The sequence below is a fragment of the Staurois parvus genome, unplaced genomic scaffold, assembly GCF_062004578.1.
Source record: "Staurois parvus isolate SC_StPar_1 unplaced genomic scaffold, SC_StPar_1.0 ptg000832l, whole genome shotgun sequence".
Lineage (NCBI taxonomy): Eukaryota > Metazoa > Chordata > Amphibia > Anura > Ranidae > Staurois > Staurois parvus.
This window is the reverse complement of record NW_028318628.1, coordinates 4,502,815-4,520,448: the sequence shown is the minus strand read 5'-3', so window position 1 is coordinate 4,520,448 and position 17,634 is coordinate 4,502,815. Positions and strand designations below refer to the sequence as shown.

The 17,634-nt window shown below is 39.7% G+C and overlaps 1 protein-coding gene across 2 annotated transcripts in view; it reads left to right on the top strand.

The window, feature by feature from the left end:
- Positions 1 to 97: 97 nt before the first annotated feature.
- Positions 98 to 17,634, top strand: part of LOC149443792 (rab-like protein 2A) — a 38,355-nt gene continuing 20,818 nt past the window's right edge. The window contains exons 1-5 of one of the 2 annotated variants that reach the window (XM_089655323.1): positions 98 to 177; positions 6,422 to 6,638; positions 9,434 to 9,593; positions 14,399 to 14,428; positions 16,981 to 17,060. In XM_089655323.1, the coding sequence (XP_089511449.1) occupies positions 9,469 to 9,593; positions 14,399 to 14,428; positions 16,981 to 17,060 (235 nt within the window). In that variant the 5' untranslated portion in view covers positions 98 to 177; positions 6,422 to 6,638; positions 9,434 to 9,468. Of the gene's footprint in view, positions 242 to 6,421; positions 6,639 to 9,433; positions 9,594 to 14,398; positions 14,429 to 16,980; positions 17,061 to 17,634 lie in introns of both variants that reach the window. The other variant, XM_089655322.1, reaches the window with a different exon arrangement.

Here is a 17,634-nt window from a genome sequence, read left to right as displayed (position 1 = left end):
GACTTCTACAAAATGGCCGCCAATAGATACCTCACCATACCTGAGTGCAGACCTCCTTTTCCTGGCATCTATCACCTCTGCTAAATCAAAGCGATGAGCCGTGTACAGACCTCCCTGTGCGCACGCGCGGTCTCTGCTCTCAGGCATCTGTTGCTAAGCAGAGAGAAGCGGATGGAGGTGAGTGACGCTGATCATAAGAGATCGCATCGTACATGGCTGTCTCCAGTTCTGTGTATACAAGGTATGATATTCACAGCAAAGGGGAGGGTGTTCTGTGTTAGTGCTGCACGAGGTGATCATTCATTAGGTGTTCTGTCTGATGTGTTGTAAAGGAGAGGGGATGGTGAGAGGTTTGCTTGTGGCCCCCTGACAGACCATAGGACCCCTGTGCTGGAACCTCACGTACTGCCCCAGACAGATAAATCTGGATGAAGAGTAGACTATGGGACCCCCAACTCCCCCTTTCTTCATAACAGGACTTGAAATAAGGCCTAAGTTTAGATGTGCATCCAAGCCTGCCAATCTGAAAAGCAATGAGCGTTTGGATCAATTTTCAGAGGTGATTGATAGGCAGAGAGGTGGTGTGACACCAACTCAGCACCTGTTTTAACTCCACGCCAATTGAACGTGCCATGACCGAGTGCATTGCACACAGTTGTGGGGCATTTGTGGCGCTTTCCCATTCACTTCAGTGGGTTGCGTTTGGTGGGCTTGCCGCCCACTGATGACAACATGTTGGATATTTTTGTGGATGTGAAGCAAAGCATTGAACTAGTGGCATGTGACCACCCCTTTCCACTGCCACTGCGATTTAATGCCTGGTTCACATATGTGCGTTTGTGTGCGCACATCACAAGTAGAGCAGCCTATTCATTTCAATAGCCTGCCCTACCTGCAGGAAACATGGGAAAGAAGTCCCCAACCCTTTTTTTAAATTGCGCACACCAAACCGCTAGCACTGCAGCACCATGCAGTTTGGCTCACACACAAAAACACTCCATGGGTGCTGATGCGTGGGTGTGCTATTACGAATTAATGGTATCCCTTTGCTTTTGCTTTCTGGTCAGTAATGTGTGTGATTCCCCAGCTGCAAAAAGGTGTGAACCTAGCCTGAAGGGGAGTGGTTGCACATTTTTAACACCCCTCCTCCTGACCACTCATCAAAACCTAGCCTAAGGCAAAACTTTTTTTTTCATTGTGGAGAGAGTAATGGAGGGTCATAACCCCTGTCTGTTTTTTTATCTATGTTCCAGTAGAAGATTTCCGTATTTCCCCTTCACTTTCTGTCCCATTGCCAAAACAGGAAGTGAGAGGAAATTTTTCCAAAGTGAGGGAATCCCTGGGTGTCACCAGAACTAGTGTCTCATTGGACGTTTATCCCCTATTCGTGTTCTGGTGACAACCCAAGATTTGGGATTTTCTTTCACTTTTGGTGATAACAGTAAACAGGACAAATGTAGTGGGTAAATCTTCCTAACGGGAGTACATACATTTGGAATCCACAACTCGAAATTCAGAAATCGTAATATAAAAATTCTGAATTTGAGACTCGGAATTCTGAATTTGGGACTCGGAATTCTGAATTTGAGACTCGGAATTCTGAATTTGAGACTCGGAATTCTGAATTTGAGACTCGGAATTCTGAATTTGAGACTCTGAATTCTGAATTTGAGACTCTGAATTCTGCATTTGGGACTCGGAATTCTGAATTCGGTACACGGAATTTGGAATTCGGAACTCGGAATTTAGAATTTGGAATTTAGAATTCGGAACTCTGACTTCGGAACTCTGACTTCGGAACTCTGACTTCGGAACTCTGACTTCGGAACTCTGACTTCGGAACTCTGACTTCGGAACTCTGACTTCGGAACTCTGACTTCGGAACTCTGACTTCGGAACTCTGACTTCGGCATTCATAACTCGGAAATTAGAATTTGGAACTCGGATTTGGAATTCAGAACTTGGATTTTTAAACTCGGAATTTGAAATTTGAACTTGGAATTTGGGACTTGGAATTGGGAATTTGAAACTTGGAACTCGGAATTGGAAATTTGAAACTCAGAATTTGAAACTTGGGATTGGGAAGTTGAAACTCAGAATTTGAAGTTCGAAAAACTGAATTGGAAACTTGGAATTTTGAACTCAACATTTGGAATTTGGAACTTTGAAATTAGAATTTGGAGCCTGGAATTTGAAACTTGGAATTAGGAATTTGACATTCGGAATTTGGAATTCGGAACTCAGAACTCAGAATTTGAAACTGGGAAGTTGGAACTCGGAATTTGAAACTTGGAATTGGGAATTTGAAACTCAGAATTTGGAATTTAGAATTTTGAACTCAGAATTTAGAATTAAGAATTTTCAAACTCCGTTCAAAATTTGGAATTTGGAATTTTTGGAGCTCGGACTTTGGAACTCGGACTTTGGAAACTCGGACTTTGGAAACTCGGACTTTGGAAACTCGGACTTTGGAAACTCGGAATTTAGAATTTGGAACTCAGAATTTAGAATTCAGAATTGTCAAACTCAGTTCAGAATTTGGAATATGAAATTCTGAATTTTTGAAACTCTGACTTTGGAACTTGGAATATGGTAGTTGGAATTTGGATTTCAGAATTCGGAATTTGAAACTCAGAATTTGGAACTCGGAAATTAGAATTTGAAACTCGAAATTTTAAACTTGGAACTTGGAAATTGGAATTCGGAACTTGAAACTCGGAATTCGGAACTCAGAATTTAGAATTCGAAATTTGGAACTCAGAATTTAGAATCTGGAACTCAGAATATAGAACCTGAAACTCAGAATATAGAAATTTGCAGATTGGATTTTGGAATTTTGGAATTTGAAACTTGGAATTCAGAATTTGGAAGTTTGAACTCAGAATTACAGTAGAGTTTGGAACTCAGTATATGGGATTTGAAATTCAGAATATGGAACTTCAAATTCGGAACTTGGAATTTATAATTTGCAACTTCTGGGCTTCGGGTAACTTTGCCCAGGCTGCAATCACAGAAACACACAGCCACAGACCAATGGCTGAGTTTATTGCATAAAGCCGCTGCAACAAATCTCCTCTTCAAGACTGCCTATATTGTGTTGCATTTCACCCGCTAGGGCTTAATCATTGAGGTGGGAGGAGCTAGCAGAGGAATCCCTTATATACAAAGCGGAGGGAGGGAGGATGTGTCAGACTCTACATTCCTCTTGCTTGTCCTGGTTTAGTGTGTGGGTAAGTGCAAATGGACCCTCAGGCCTGGTTCACACCAGTGCAGTTTGCTTTTGATCCGTTTTTGCAGAGCTTTTTGCATTTCGCTTTGCGTTATAAACACATGTTTTTACTGCGTTTGGGATTTGCATTTTTTCAGATTTTTTGATTTGTTTTTTGTTAAAGGGGATTTTTTTTGTTGCTGTGCAGAATAAAAATGCAAACGCGGCAAAAACACATTACATGCGTTTCAGCAGTGTCTCCATTGAACTGCCTTGTAGCAGAAATACTGCTTTTTGCATTCTAAAAAAGTCCCTGACCCTTTCCAAAAATGCAGCAGCTGATAACTACATCGATAACCCATAGGAAACCATGTAAAATGGACTGTAGTGTGTTTCTGCAAAAAGCAATAAAAAAACACATTGGTGTGAACCAGGCCTTTGACAAACTTACCACACATGCTCAAATCTCACTGTACAAACTCCAATGTTTAGATAGAATTGTATGTTTTTTGGGGCTCATATAAGATCCAGCGTATGCAGAAAATCAGCATTTTCTTTGAAAGTCTCACAGTGGTCACGTAATCAGGCAGACCCAAACCTCCCACCCTTGTTAAGCCCAGTTAGAAGGACGCTGGGGCTGGGCAGGAAAGTTTCATCTAGGCTTGGTGATACAAAAATGGAAGTATCCTACAGTTAAAGTGCAAGGGTCATAAACAATCATTGCGTTTTTATTCGGTAGACTAAACTTTTTCACTACCATGTTAATGCTAGGGATGAGCTCAGGTGTGTTTTGGATCCTAGTTCAAACCCACCTGAGTGAGATCGCTAGGAAGGCGATGTGGCCAAGGCATTCCCCCACAGCCCATATATATGCCCCTTGTACATGTGTGGCTTCAGGATAGACAATGTCTGGTCACAGATGATTGGCCCAGTACAGGTGCCAGCTTTCTGGCCGGCTCACTAGGCTTGGACTAGGATCCAAACACAAATACTCTGCACTAGAACAAAATGTGAATGTATTGTGAGAAGGTTCTTAACCGTCGCGTAATAAATATTAAGTAATTGTTTTTATGGAATTACACGATCGTGCTGCTTTTCTTCTTTTCTTGTGAATGTAATATCTATCCTGAATGAAAATTGTGGGTCAGAAGGAGTAAAGAGCACCCCCATTGAGAAGTGCATCAGATGTTTTTGCCAATCTATTATTAGAAAGACAAAAAGATTTGGCGTGTGACTTATGGGAGTGGAATTGCACAATCCCAACGCACACGTTCCTGCATCAAAGAGTGGCTATACTTGTAGGTGAGTATTGCAATGATCGTCGGCTCAAACTGAGAAGCATCACAAGGGAAGAATGTGACCAGCACACCAAGGTTCTCCAGTATGGGTACAAAGCTTTAATAAGCAATCACACAGTTACAGCAAGGGCAACGTTTCGGAGTCTCACAGGACCCCTTCATCAGGCATGTGTCACATGCCTGATGAAGCGGTTCTGCGAGACTCCGAAATGTTGCTCTTGCTGTAACTATATGATTGCTTATTAAAGCTTGGGACCCACATTGGAAAACCTCGGTGTGCTGGTCACATTCTTTTCGTATGAGAGTGGGTCACAGAGCACGGCATGAACAAAGTTATTAATGAAGAGTCAAACACAGTAGACAGAGCAGTTTTTAGTTGGACTTTATTTAATGAACTCTGAATTGATTTATTTGGATTTTATTGAATGATTTTTGCACAATATCTACTGCACTGAACACTTTAGTATCCTGGAAATCAGTGGCAAATTATTAAGGTTTATGGGTAACAAAGTGTTACTATTTTGCATTTTTGTATGGCACACAGTGCTGCAAGGTAGATTTTAGTGATTTAGGTGTCCTTTTATCATGCAGTGGTAAATGACCGCTGCTCTGTTCTCCGGCATTCTCAGAGGGGAGAGTTCTCCTCTGAATGCCTGTTCATGAAGCGGTGTAGATCACTTCTCCGAATTAAGAGAGAAGCAATCTACGAACGCTAGAGAACGGCTGCTTTTACTGCAATCTTGCAAGATTACAGTAAGAGATCAGTCAAACACCGTTTACTATTCAGCGGTAAATTATCGCTGCTTCGCTTGCGGTTCTCCCGATTCTCCAGCTCTGAGCTGGAGAATCTGGAGAGAGAACACAGATTGCCAGTGAAGGGCTGACATCACTCCTTCATAAAGAACCAGCAAACACAAATGCTCCTGCGTTTGGGGATGGACTCGATGCAGGCTACAACCACATTAAGAATGTCCTGGAACATGCACACCTTGCTGCCCTCAAATAGACCGGGGGAATCCAAGTATACTGAATGAGGAAAGAAAAAACAGAGGGCGCACAGGCCTAGTGCATTACCATAAAAAATAAATAAAGTAGGTGTTGTACTCACAAATGACAATATAGTCAAGGCACATCATAAAGAACAGCTGGGTCAACACTGCGCTGAATAACAGTCCGCAATAGGGAGTGTAGACATCCAATAGGCTGACGCGTTTCGAGGACTTGCCTCTTCCTCAGAGCCAACTGACCAAATGTCTGCTCCCTCTTTTATATGCTCACTATTAGTTGAACCAAAGGTCACATGGGCCGTCCTGGTTCAACTAGTAGTGAGCATATAAAAGAGGGAGCAGACATTTGGTCAGTTGGCTCCGAGGAAGAGGCAAGTCCTCGAAACATGTCAGCCTATTGGATGTCTACACTCCCTATTGTGGACTGTTATTCAGCGCGGTGTTGACCCAGCTGTTCTTTATGACGTGCCTTGACTATATTATCATTTGTGAGTACAACACCTACTTTATTTATTTTTTATTAAACATTTTTTATGGTAATGCACTAGGCCTGTGCGCCCTCTGTTTTTTCTTTCCTCAATCACTCCTTCATACACTGGCAGTCTGTGTGTTGAGATGATCAGTGGAGAACATGTTCTCCGTTGATCATCTCTGTTTTCTAAACCACTAATGATCGGAGATCAGCAACGATCCTTAGGATCGCAGCTGATCTCTGTTTCATAAAAGGACACCTTAATATCCACATTTGGTTATACAGGATCCAAACACGCCTGAGTTCATCCCTAGTTGTTACTATATGCAAAGGTGATTGTTCAATTATATTTTAAATGAGGCATATGATGTACCCTCAGTACAGTTAATAATATTACCCTTCAGCCATAATCATGTAATTGTTTTCTCCTCCACAGTATATTGAATTCTCTGTACAGACTAAGCAAGGGTCCACAGTTTGTTTGAGAATTCAGAAGAGGAGGTTACAGAGCTTCCTACTCTGTGTCTTTGTGGTGGTTCTGCTTGCCCTACACGTGCACACCAGGACCGCAATTCAGATTGAGCAACGCGGAGAGGAGGAGGAGGAAGAGGGAGAGCATCTGCGCCTGCACCAGCATCTTGTGAACGCAGGAGGTGAGGCAAGTGAGAAGGAACCTACGATTCTTGACAATGTTGTTGGGACCTCATTTTAACAAAGAGTTTAGCCCCAACTACATGTTGTTGCTGCATTTTTTTACTAGTTGTGGGCTGTGGACTAAACAAGTAAATTGTGAAATTGTATCTTCTAGCAGCTACAGGAATAAAATGTGTGTCCTTTATTTCTCTTTTAATGAGTGTGTGGCCATCTTTCCTAGGTATGAGCTCAGGCATGTTTGGACTCTAGTCCTAACCCCCCCGAACAAGCATGCCAGGAAGCTGTCATCTTTACTGTACAAATCTTAAGTGTCCGAGGCATTCCCCATATATACATGAGGTTGTGGGGCGAAAGATGACTCAGCCACTTATGATTGGCAAAGTAGATTGATAGTTTCCTGGCGGGATTGTTCAGGTGTGTTTAGTCTAGGATCGAAAAACACCTGCGCTCATCCCTAATAGTTACAATCTACTTATAAATCTACAGTTTATGCAATCTGGATATTATACAGCCTCATCCAGATTGTATGAATACATTGGAATGGAGATGTCTGTTCAATTATATCTAAGAGATTGTACAGTCATATTAACATGTGTGGCCAATTGTATTCAACTCTGCTAAACTCAGGCTTTAAAAAAAAAATCTACATTTAAATCTAAATATAAACTTTTCAATTCCAAGTTACCAATGTAAAGAGCGGACTCACTTTTCATTAGTGATAATATAACAAAATATTTGTGTGCAAAGCCCACTTACCCTTAGCAGTCAATTAGATTGCAGTTATTAAGGTTATTGATAAATAACTTGGTAACAAAATTAAATCTGGACATATTTGCTGTTACTAACTCTGATTTCACAATGCACACCCTGTACCAAGCTTTGCAATTATAACTCAGTACCTCGAATGCTGATCTGCTCATCAAACATGTGTCTCATGGCATCAAGCAATAATCTTATTGTACTGTCTTTGTACAATCAACTTTGGATTTACCAAAATGTAAAATGAGGACCTACCTAATCTATCCAACTAATTTGTATTCAATCAGGCAGGCCTTGCATTACATAGTTGTAGGTGGATCGAAAGGAGATTGCAATCAGATTGTAAGGTGTGTGGTGAACTTTAAAGAGGACCCCCTCTCTATATAAAAAAAATCAGTAATATGTTAATCAGTGTACCTAAACAAGTACACTTTTATACAGTATGTCTAATCATACATACAGTATGTTGCTTAGCATCACATTCAGCCCTTTTATGCCTCTTCTGTGCTGCCTATGGCCCTGTGCCACCATTTTGAAAATTTACATCATGCCTTAGGTAACAATATTGATCCTAGATTGTAAGCTCCAAGGAGCAGGGCCCTCAATTCCCTCTTGTATTGAACTGTATCGTTGCTGTATTGTCTCCCTTTATATTGTAAAGCGCTGAGCAAACCGTTGGCGCTATATAAATCCTGTATAATAATAACTGCTTATGCGTAAGATGGAACACATTACATAATGCAGCTCATCTTGCACATGTACCTCACGGCACAACATTCATCTGTTTTTTTTCCTTAAAATAGCCTTTCCCTAAGATCTTGCAAGATCTTAGGGCCGGTTCACACTATAGAAACGCAGTCCAGATGCGTTCTAGATGTGTTTTTGCATTCGCGATTTTGGAGTGGTCCAGTGCATTTTTGATGCATTCCTATGCATTTTTTCCCCTCTCTTTTTCTGCAATTTAAATAGGGACCTGTGCATTCCAGTGCGTTCCGGTGCATTTTTGATTCGTTTTCCAGTACTGTTCTGTGCAGAAAAAAATGCAGCATGTTCTTTTTTTTTCCTGCATCTGGAACACACTGGAACTGCAAGCACTGATGTAAACTATGACATTGACAACCACATAACCTACTTTCTGTGCATTTTGGATGCAGAAAAAAAGCAACTGAAACACATGTAGTGTGATCTGGCTCTTAAGGAGAAAGTTTATTTTTCCAACTAATGAGTGTAACGTGCAGTGCATGCATAGTATGACAATACTGCAAGGTTACTCAGGGTTTAGATACAGGGTTATGCCAATATGGCTTTTAGGAAAACCAGGAATAGAACACAAAATTACAATTAAATCGAAAACCACTGTTAAGCTAGTCATACATACGGTAGTATTTTTTTATTCAGCCAGGACTCTGAGAAAAAAAAAAAAGATTCCTTCATTCTCACAAGCTAGCATGACATTGTATTCTGACAGTGGCATCTACTACTGTCAGAATACACTGATCAGTGTCTGCAGCTGCTAATTAACAACTGGACATCGAGACGGTTTTACCCCCTTCATGACCAGGGCATTTTTTTTCTGCTATTCAACACTGTGCTACTTTAACTGGCAATGCAGCACTCTACCCAAGTGAATTTTTTTATAATTTTATATTAAGAAAAAATTTGTAGCATGTCCCTTTGGCAGACAATCAACTTCTGTCAAGAGGGGATGCCACATACACTAATCGAAATTTAGCCTGTCCTGATGAACCCTATCACATTTCGATCAATGTATGGCCAGCTTTAGATGATTTCACATCAGCATGCAGAGATGTATGGTAATGTGAATTTTAGTGAAAGTCGGGAAAAGGTCTGCTTTAAATAAATAAAGATTATACAAATAAATGACCAGATCAGCTGCAGGGTTGTAGACACTGTGCCTATTCAGTAAAGAGATTTTTTCTTGGACTTGTCACTTTATAAATCTGCAAACAATGTTTCAATTGAAAAATCTGATCACTTAGCAACTATTCTCACATTTTGTTTCCCTTTTATAAAGGTGGCAGCCTCTATTATTCTATATTTTTTTAATTCATGAAAGTGGTCACCAGCATGGCAAGAGATGGACAAGTACTCACTGAGATTGATCAGGAGAAATATGATGCTGATGAGAATGTCAAAATCATCTGTCTGGGAGACAGCGCAGTTGGAAAGTCAAAGTGAGTAGTGTCTGTAGTCACTATGTGAAAGTAACACATACACAGCCTCCCGCAATAAAGAGTTCCTGTTCTTACACTGGACCTGCAAAGTAACAGTCTCATTTTAATGTAACACTAGAAATTCTGAAAGAACCCTCTGCACACTGCTAATACTCTTTCCATGAAACTTTGCAATAAAAAACAGGGATTTTTAGTTCACACATATTGTAATACATAATCAACCAAGCGCAATCACCCCTAAACTATTATCAATCGGTGTATAAAAAATGTTGTACTGCTTCACACATTCCTGTGTTCCCACAAGTAAAAAAAACCTGCATGTAGGTAAAAACAGTGCCACGCAGTACTATGTGCAAGCATTTCAATCAGTGCTTTTCATATAGTGCTAAACGCCTTCCCACATTGCATAAAAAATACAAACCACTGTAACTTAAATAAACTGAATCAATTATCCATGTGTATCAACTAATATATCTGTTTGTACCACTTTAAATATGAATGCAAAGTTACAGTGTGATTGCAATCCTGTCCAAAATTCTTAAGTGTTGAGATCTAGAAACATAGGTGAAAATATTATGACGTGTGAACCACTGTAAATAGCACCTGATTGATAAATATATGTACAAGCTATTGGGATTTGAGCACAGGTATATCTTGTTTGTTGTATTGTGGGTCAGTAGCCAGACCTAAACCTAGTAGCTTTCTCTCACCTTGTGTCTGTTTGCCCCATGTATTGCAATATGTGTGAACTAAAAATCCCTATTTTTATTGCAAAGTTTGCTGGAAAGGGTATATACCAGTGTGCAGAGGGTTCTTTCAGAATTTCTAGTATTAATATGTGGTTCCACCCCTTTAGCACCTGATAGATAAGAAAAGCTGAAAGGACTCAGGTTGTGCAGCTGGATCTTTCTTTCACTTACCATGGTTTATGGTGAGTGATATACAGAGCTGGTGTATCTATCCTGGGAGGTCTGGAGTACAGATCACTTACCTGAGAGGGGAACTGCAGGAGGAGTACAGAGGATATCAGATACTACTGACGAAGGATCTAGGAGTGATCCTGGAGGCCTAGTGGCCCTTTTGGGTTGCAGAATGGAGGTGAGGGGGCATTTTAGCCACGGAGGATAAGTGTGCTGACACCAACACAGAAATCATCACTTTCATCACTCTGCATGAGTTTTTGTTGTTTGAGCACTATTTGGAGGATTTATGAACTTTATTTTTAAATTTTGAAATCCTACATCTGAATTAGTTTGGTCACATTTTTTCACTGGTCACTTGAAGTGTTATTTATTCATGATTTATATATTATGGTACACGTATTTGATTGGCTAATAAGGCACAGGTTCTGAAAATTTATCAGGACCTCAGGTCACATAGGATTTGTACACTTATATTGGAGCACATTGTAGCACTGTATTTATATATTTTTATATAGAATTTTATATGTTGATTATATATATGTTATGAGGTTGGTTTAATTTTATCGCTGCGCTATATTAATAATTAATATGGTATATGTACTTGCCTTACACTGGTTCACCTACCGCTTTTCTGCCCGCCCACATAGGAAAGTACGTACACTGTCCACCTTTAGGCGATCCCGGAAAATTTACCTCCACCTGTAAATTGGACTTGTATTTTCTCCATCAGTTTAACCCTCACAGTTACTACCTGTTGTGCCACTTGCCTCTCCCCCTTCCCATTAGATTGTAAGCTCAGAGGGCCCTCCTAATCCTCTTGTATTAAATTGTATTGTAACTGTACTGTCTATCTTTATATTGTAAAGTGCTACAGTAACTGTTAATAATTAGTTCATTGCACTGTTTGAGGTTTCAGTTTTAAGTGTGAGCTGCTTTATATTATATATTTTAGGTATGCTCCATAAAGCGCAGGAGGATTTAATAACATATACCATCTTCACTATAAAGTTATGTGGATGGGCAGAGAACAAGTTCACATTTAGCTGTTATTCCAAAGTTCAGTAAAACATAGCAACCAATCAGAATGAGGGTTTGTTCACACCATGTTCACTGACCTGCATTTTTCTGCACCAGATCAACGCAGGTCACTGCAAGGACACATACAGTAGGAAACAATGGTTTGTATGTGCCTTGTACACACTACAATGTTGTGTACACGTGCTTGGTGATAAAATGCAACCTGTCTGCATTTTAACGTAATGCACATGAATGCATGGAACCACAATACACCTGAAAGTAAAGATATAAAAAATTGTTAGTATTTTGGCTGTTCCAGGGACCTGTCATAACAGATGACTTGAAAACAGTTGCTAACTTGCATAAAACTGCTATGTAACACCAGGCACATGAAAATGCTTTTAAAATGCACATTAAAACACATGTGTTCTGTATGCGTTAAAGTGAGCTTTTATGTGCAGCAGGAAAGGACCCTAAATCTTGTCTTGATTTGACTCCAGCAGGGTACATTCTAACTGCTTACTATACATTTTAAAGAATTACAAGGCCAGTTCACACCAATTCCTGCACTACATGGGAACACACTGCTGTCTGCAGACCACAGGGTGCCATCAATTCTTATACAATTAATAGGAATAGAGAGGAATTCATCTAATGGGGACAGCTGTCTAAGAGGGGATTTCCTCTTGCTTTCTGTGTTGTTTCCGCAAAGAAAGTAAAGGGGAATTCTCTTCAGTGCAACAAAAAAATTGAAAAGGGGTTTACACATTTCCTATTCCATTTAAAACTAAACAACTTTTAGATATCGTTTAATTTCCTGTTTTGTCTTTTCCCTATTGATGATCTTACCAATACATGCAAAATGCTAATGCATTTTAACTGTAGCCTGTGGAGCATGAAAATGGTCCTAAAATGCAGCTTGTAGAATTTTCACACAATGTACTGTTTGGTGAGAACAAGGCCACTTAAAAATATTAGGATGCATTCACACCTGTGTGTTTTCTAAATATGCGAAAAAACACACAGAAATGCACATTTTACCGCATTTTGGAAGCACACAATACACACGCATCACCATTGCGGTGCCATTAATTGTTAATGACACCCTAAGTGTGGTTAGCTGATGCATGTGACAAAATGTGACAAAATCGGCACTGAAAAGACACACGATGCTGCACAACTCAAAAGGTTCAGGAACTACTTTGGGGCATTTATCGAGCATAGGACAACTCATTCAATTGAATAGGCTGCCCTATGTGTGACACGAATTAGTGTGTGAAATATGCACTCACAAAAAAACTACTCTCAAGTGTAAATGGGGCTTTAAAGTGGAACTAAACCCATCTACTTAATAATAATAATAATAATAATAATTTTAAATAATTTACATAGCTGGTGTCATAACTGATCACTTGTAGCACCATGGCAACTGCAGATCAACAGGGGCTAAGATGGCAGCTTCCTTGGCTGTAATGGATAGAAGGGTTTAGTTCCACTTTAAAGTATTTTCATCTTTGCTAACATTTTGCCCACATTGTTTAATGCAGCAAATTTTATGGAACAAAGACTGTGAGAGCCCTCAAACTGGCACTGGCACTGGAACAGGTACCTACAGGCTCTTGCATATCTGGTTCAATTCCCATTAAATCTCCCCTGGAATATGGAAATCTAGAATGCACCGATATGGAAACAACCTGCCCTCTACAACCTTCTGCCACTAATTATGTGCTGTGAAGTCTAGGTCACACTGATGAAACAGTATTAAGGAGCAGGAGACAAGAGTGAGTGGCCCCAGCTTGCTACTAATTGCGTTTTATATCCCCATTTTCAGGAGTCCCAAAAAGTTCTATGAAAAGTTTAGACCTGACATGCAGGCATCTGGAATTTCCCTGATCCACAAAGTAAATTAACATTTTTGCTACTGCCACAGTAGCATAAAGTGTTACTAAACCCACAACAGTACAATCAGTCTGTATATGCAGTAAAGCATTCTTGTTCTACTCACTGTTAATCCTTTGCATTGCGTAAAAAGGCTGTTTGATCCTTCCTTCTCTGATTCTCCCCTTCTTCTACTGTCCCCAATCCCTTTGCTGATGGTACAGAGCTCTAGGAGTCAGTGTGCACAAGCTCAGTTTAGTGTGTATTTCTAGAGAGTTTTTTTTCTTTGGGAGAGTGCAAATGATCGGCACAGGGCCAATCAGCACTGTCCAGACAGAGGGTCAGAGGTTATGCAGCCTCATAGGACAGTCAGAGTAGAATGAGAACTCCTACAAGATTAACCAGTGCTCAGCTGTACATTGATAGAAGTCACAAGACTGCTTTAACTACTGATGAGAAAAGGTATTTAGCAGTTTATATTTACTAAAGTAATTGCATTTCTATGTTCTGTGTACTGTGGGAGACCAGATATAGTGAATGCAGGCTCATGGGTTTAGTAACACTTTAAACATAGCTGGAAGAAGAAGCACTCACAGATGCCATAAATTACGATGAACCTGTCACTTCTCAGTTTTTGCCTTGCCCATCACATTATACATTGAGTATATCAGTAATTAAGTTCTTTCATTGAAGACTGGCATGGAGTAAGAAGTAGGCATTGGTCCATTCACCCTAGGATTGAAGGTTCACCAGGCATAGAGTCAAGGAGTTTCCATTTATGAAGGTAATATCAGGCATTTTGCTCTTATGCTGGACGTTAGAATACAGGTAGGTTAAGCTGGAATAGAATGCAGGACCCAGTGCTGCAAGGTAGTAATGCTAACCCCTTAGCTTTTACACATTGATGCATAAGATGTGCTTTATTTACCAGCATAAGCACTTCAGGAATGCATTATTGTCTCTTAATTGAGTTAATTCCTTTTACAGGTTAATGGAACGTTTCCTTATGGATGGATTGTATCCTTTATGATCTCAGGGTTTCTTTTAGCCCAGTCCCTCTCATGCTGGTTTTATATACTGTTCTATGTACCTTCTTTATGTTGTATGCTCAGATCTGAGCTATTAAAGTGACACTAAACTCTGGTTTTAAAAAAAAAACACATAGTTTGAAAAAGTCCCTTCTATTGTTCTCAGCCTCTTCCAAATCTCCCAATTGCTTTGGACTATGGACTGCTGTTTCTTCACACATGCCGTTGTTAACCCTTTTATATGTTGCTTCCTGCCTGTCCATAAAAGCTTAGAATGCATGTAATCCAAGTAGCAACCAAATTCCTCCAAGTGGTCACATGGAAGTCAACCATCAGCCTTCCTACAGATGTCATGTGACCTGGTTCTGTGCTGTGATATTGCAGGAAAAACAAGGGATATATTTTAACAACCAATGGGAGATGAAGAGGGAAACTTTACAGGGAGTTTATTTGACCCTGGCAAAAGCATTCTTGTAAGTGGCTTTTTTACACCATGTAATAGAAAAGGGATCTACCAACTTTTGAGGTACCCTAGTGATGCATCCAATGCAGATTTAAGATCATTTTTAATAATACGATTTAAAATACATAGACACTAAAACTGTAAAAGACAGTGCTTCCCGGACACAGGTTACTATAACCCCTTAACCTGTGTCTTGGAAGAACTGTCCTTTTCGTGTCAGTGTCTATGTATTTTAAATAATATTAATGAAAAAATGATATTAAATCTATGTTAGATTCATCATTGGGGAACCTCAAAGTCCGGTATGTCCACTTTCTGTTATTTAATATTTCATTTGGATGTGGTACCCTTTGATAATGGCCCACAGCCTTGTATTTTATAACTGGCTTTATACACAGTTATACTGTAATTGAGATAAGCTCAGAATGAACACTCTGCCTGTAATCTGAACCTAAACCAATTCTCCTCTCTTCATAAACCAAAGTATCTTCGTACAGCTTCTAATTTTTCTCTCCTGTGATTGTATTACATAGTATCAGTGCCTTCTTTAAAGTTAGCATGGTATGAGCCTAGTGATTAAACAAACTATCAAATATAAACCCATGAGCAGTTAAATAAAAATAGGAATACCAGCTCAATATAGAAAAAGTAAAGAAAAACAAAAAGCTGCCCACACCTACAGTACACATAGTCCTATAAATGTGCTACATAACAATACTACAAACAATATGCCAAAATCTATTGAAATCGTTCAATCAATTATTATTCATAATGTTTCCAAATGAGAATCTTTTGCATCAATATTCCTTATCTTCTTTTTTCATCTATAGTGCACCTCCACCATCATTAACACCAGCTGTGCCCTCAGTTGAGATTTTTGACCTCACATCTAAGTTTGGTCAAAAATAGCTTGCGTCCTTTAGGTGGACATATAGTGATGATGTAACATGAATTATATACAGCTGACACCATCCGGCTATGGGAAGTTCCCTTTGTATTCCCCTCCGCAATCTCTCTCCGGAGTGGGTCAGCTGATCAGATCCCCCTGAGGAAGCCACGTGACCCTGTGGTGTAACGTGTAGTGGAGGGGGCTTGGTGATGTTATGGCGCTTGCAGTCAGCTGACACACTCCAGGGACAGATCGTGGTGGGAAATACAAAAGGAGCTTCCCATAGCCAGATGGTGTCAGCTGTATATAATTAATGCGTGTATTATTAGGTACAATAATGCACCTGTATCATGTGAGTTGCATATTTATATTTTAATAAAATGTAAGTTTTTAATTATTAAAGTACTATTTGTCTGCCTATGTATTTTCTGCATGTATGCTGAGTGGAGGAGAATGAGTTACAAGAAGGCTCTGAAACAACACGGATGGAGAATCTCCATAGATATTACACCATCACTATATGTCCACCTCGAGGACGCAAGCTATTTTTGACCAAAATTAGTTGTGAGGTCAAAGGTGAGAACATGTAAGGAATATTGATGCAAACGATTCTCATTTGGAAGGATTATTTCAATAGATTTTGGCATATTGTTTGTAGTATTTTTCAGTAATCCAGTTTTATTGGGGAAAATATTTCAAGTCATGTTTGAGTGGTTTTAATTATGTTATGAGAAAAGCACGGCACTGTTATTGTATAGTTGTTCATATGAGTCTAGTAATTGACTGTTGCTGAGGTCTAAAGTAAATAGTGGAACAGAAATGGGCATTGATGAATGACATAATTTTAACATTTTTAATCTTTTGAAAGTGTTTTGTATTTTACCTTAACTGCCCTGTTAAAGAGATTGCTAGCAGCTTAGTGTTGAATGATGCAAGGTTTTGGTTTAGGAAACCTTGAATGACGGAAATGGAGAGATGCAGAATTATGTGAGATATACACTTCTGACAGAGAGCACCATTCCCATTTGCCCATCAGATTCAAGAGGAGATGCATTTATTTGCAAAGTTGTAAATCCAATTAATGGAAAAAAATCCCAGTTAGGAAATATCTTTAGTTGGTACTAAGTAATAGAGATGTATTATACTGTTTTCCTTTTTTTTTTCTTTATTAAATCTTAACTCATTACAGTCGTCCTCAGCAGCTCTCAACCTTTGCTCTGACACTTTATAAATATACCACAACTGTGGATGGCAAGACTGTCCTTGTGGGTAAGTGCCATTTAATTAACTCCTACAGTTATAGTAAAAATAGTTTTGCTAAAGCTGTGCTTTGACATTAAGGCCCCTATCACATTGGGCAGGCCACCTACTGGGGATCTGTCCACCTACTGATCCCATGCTGATCTGAGCAGCATAGGCGGATGATAGGTCCAGGTCCTCTCATGTAATGCAGAGTGCACATGGACAGAGCCTGCTCTGCTCTATGGACTGTCGGGTGTAAACCAACTCTGCTGTCCATTTACACCTGGCTGCCCTCTTATCTGCTTAGATGGAGAGGGATGTATCCCCTTCCATTTTTTTAGCGGGCTGGAACAGATTGGAGATAGAGGTGAATGGAGTGTCTGATCAGGTGCACCTAAAAAAAAACTAACAGGTGGACCTGATTGAACCCTTGGTGTGGAAGGGCCTAACCAAACAACTCAATCCAAAGTTGAAATACATGCTGTATATGTGAACTGTCTTACCTGTTAGAATATTTGTAATTCTGCTAAATTTGCCTTGTAATTGCATCACCTTGCCACTTTACCCACCTCCCTATCACCCTGTTGTAAAACAGTAGGGA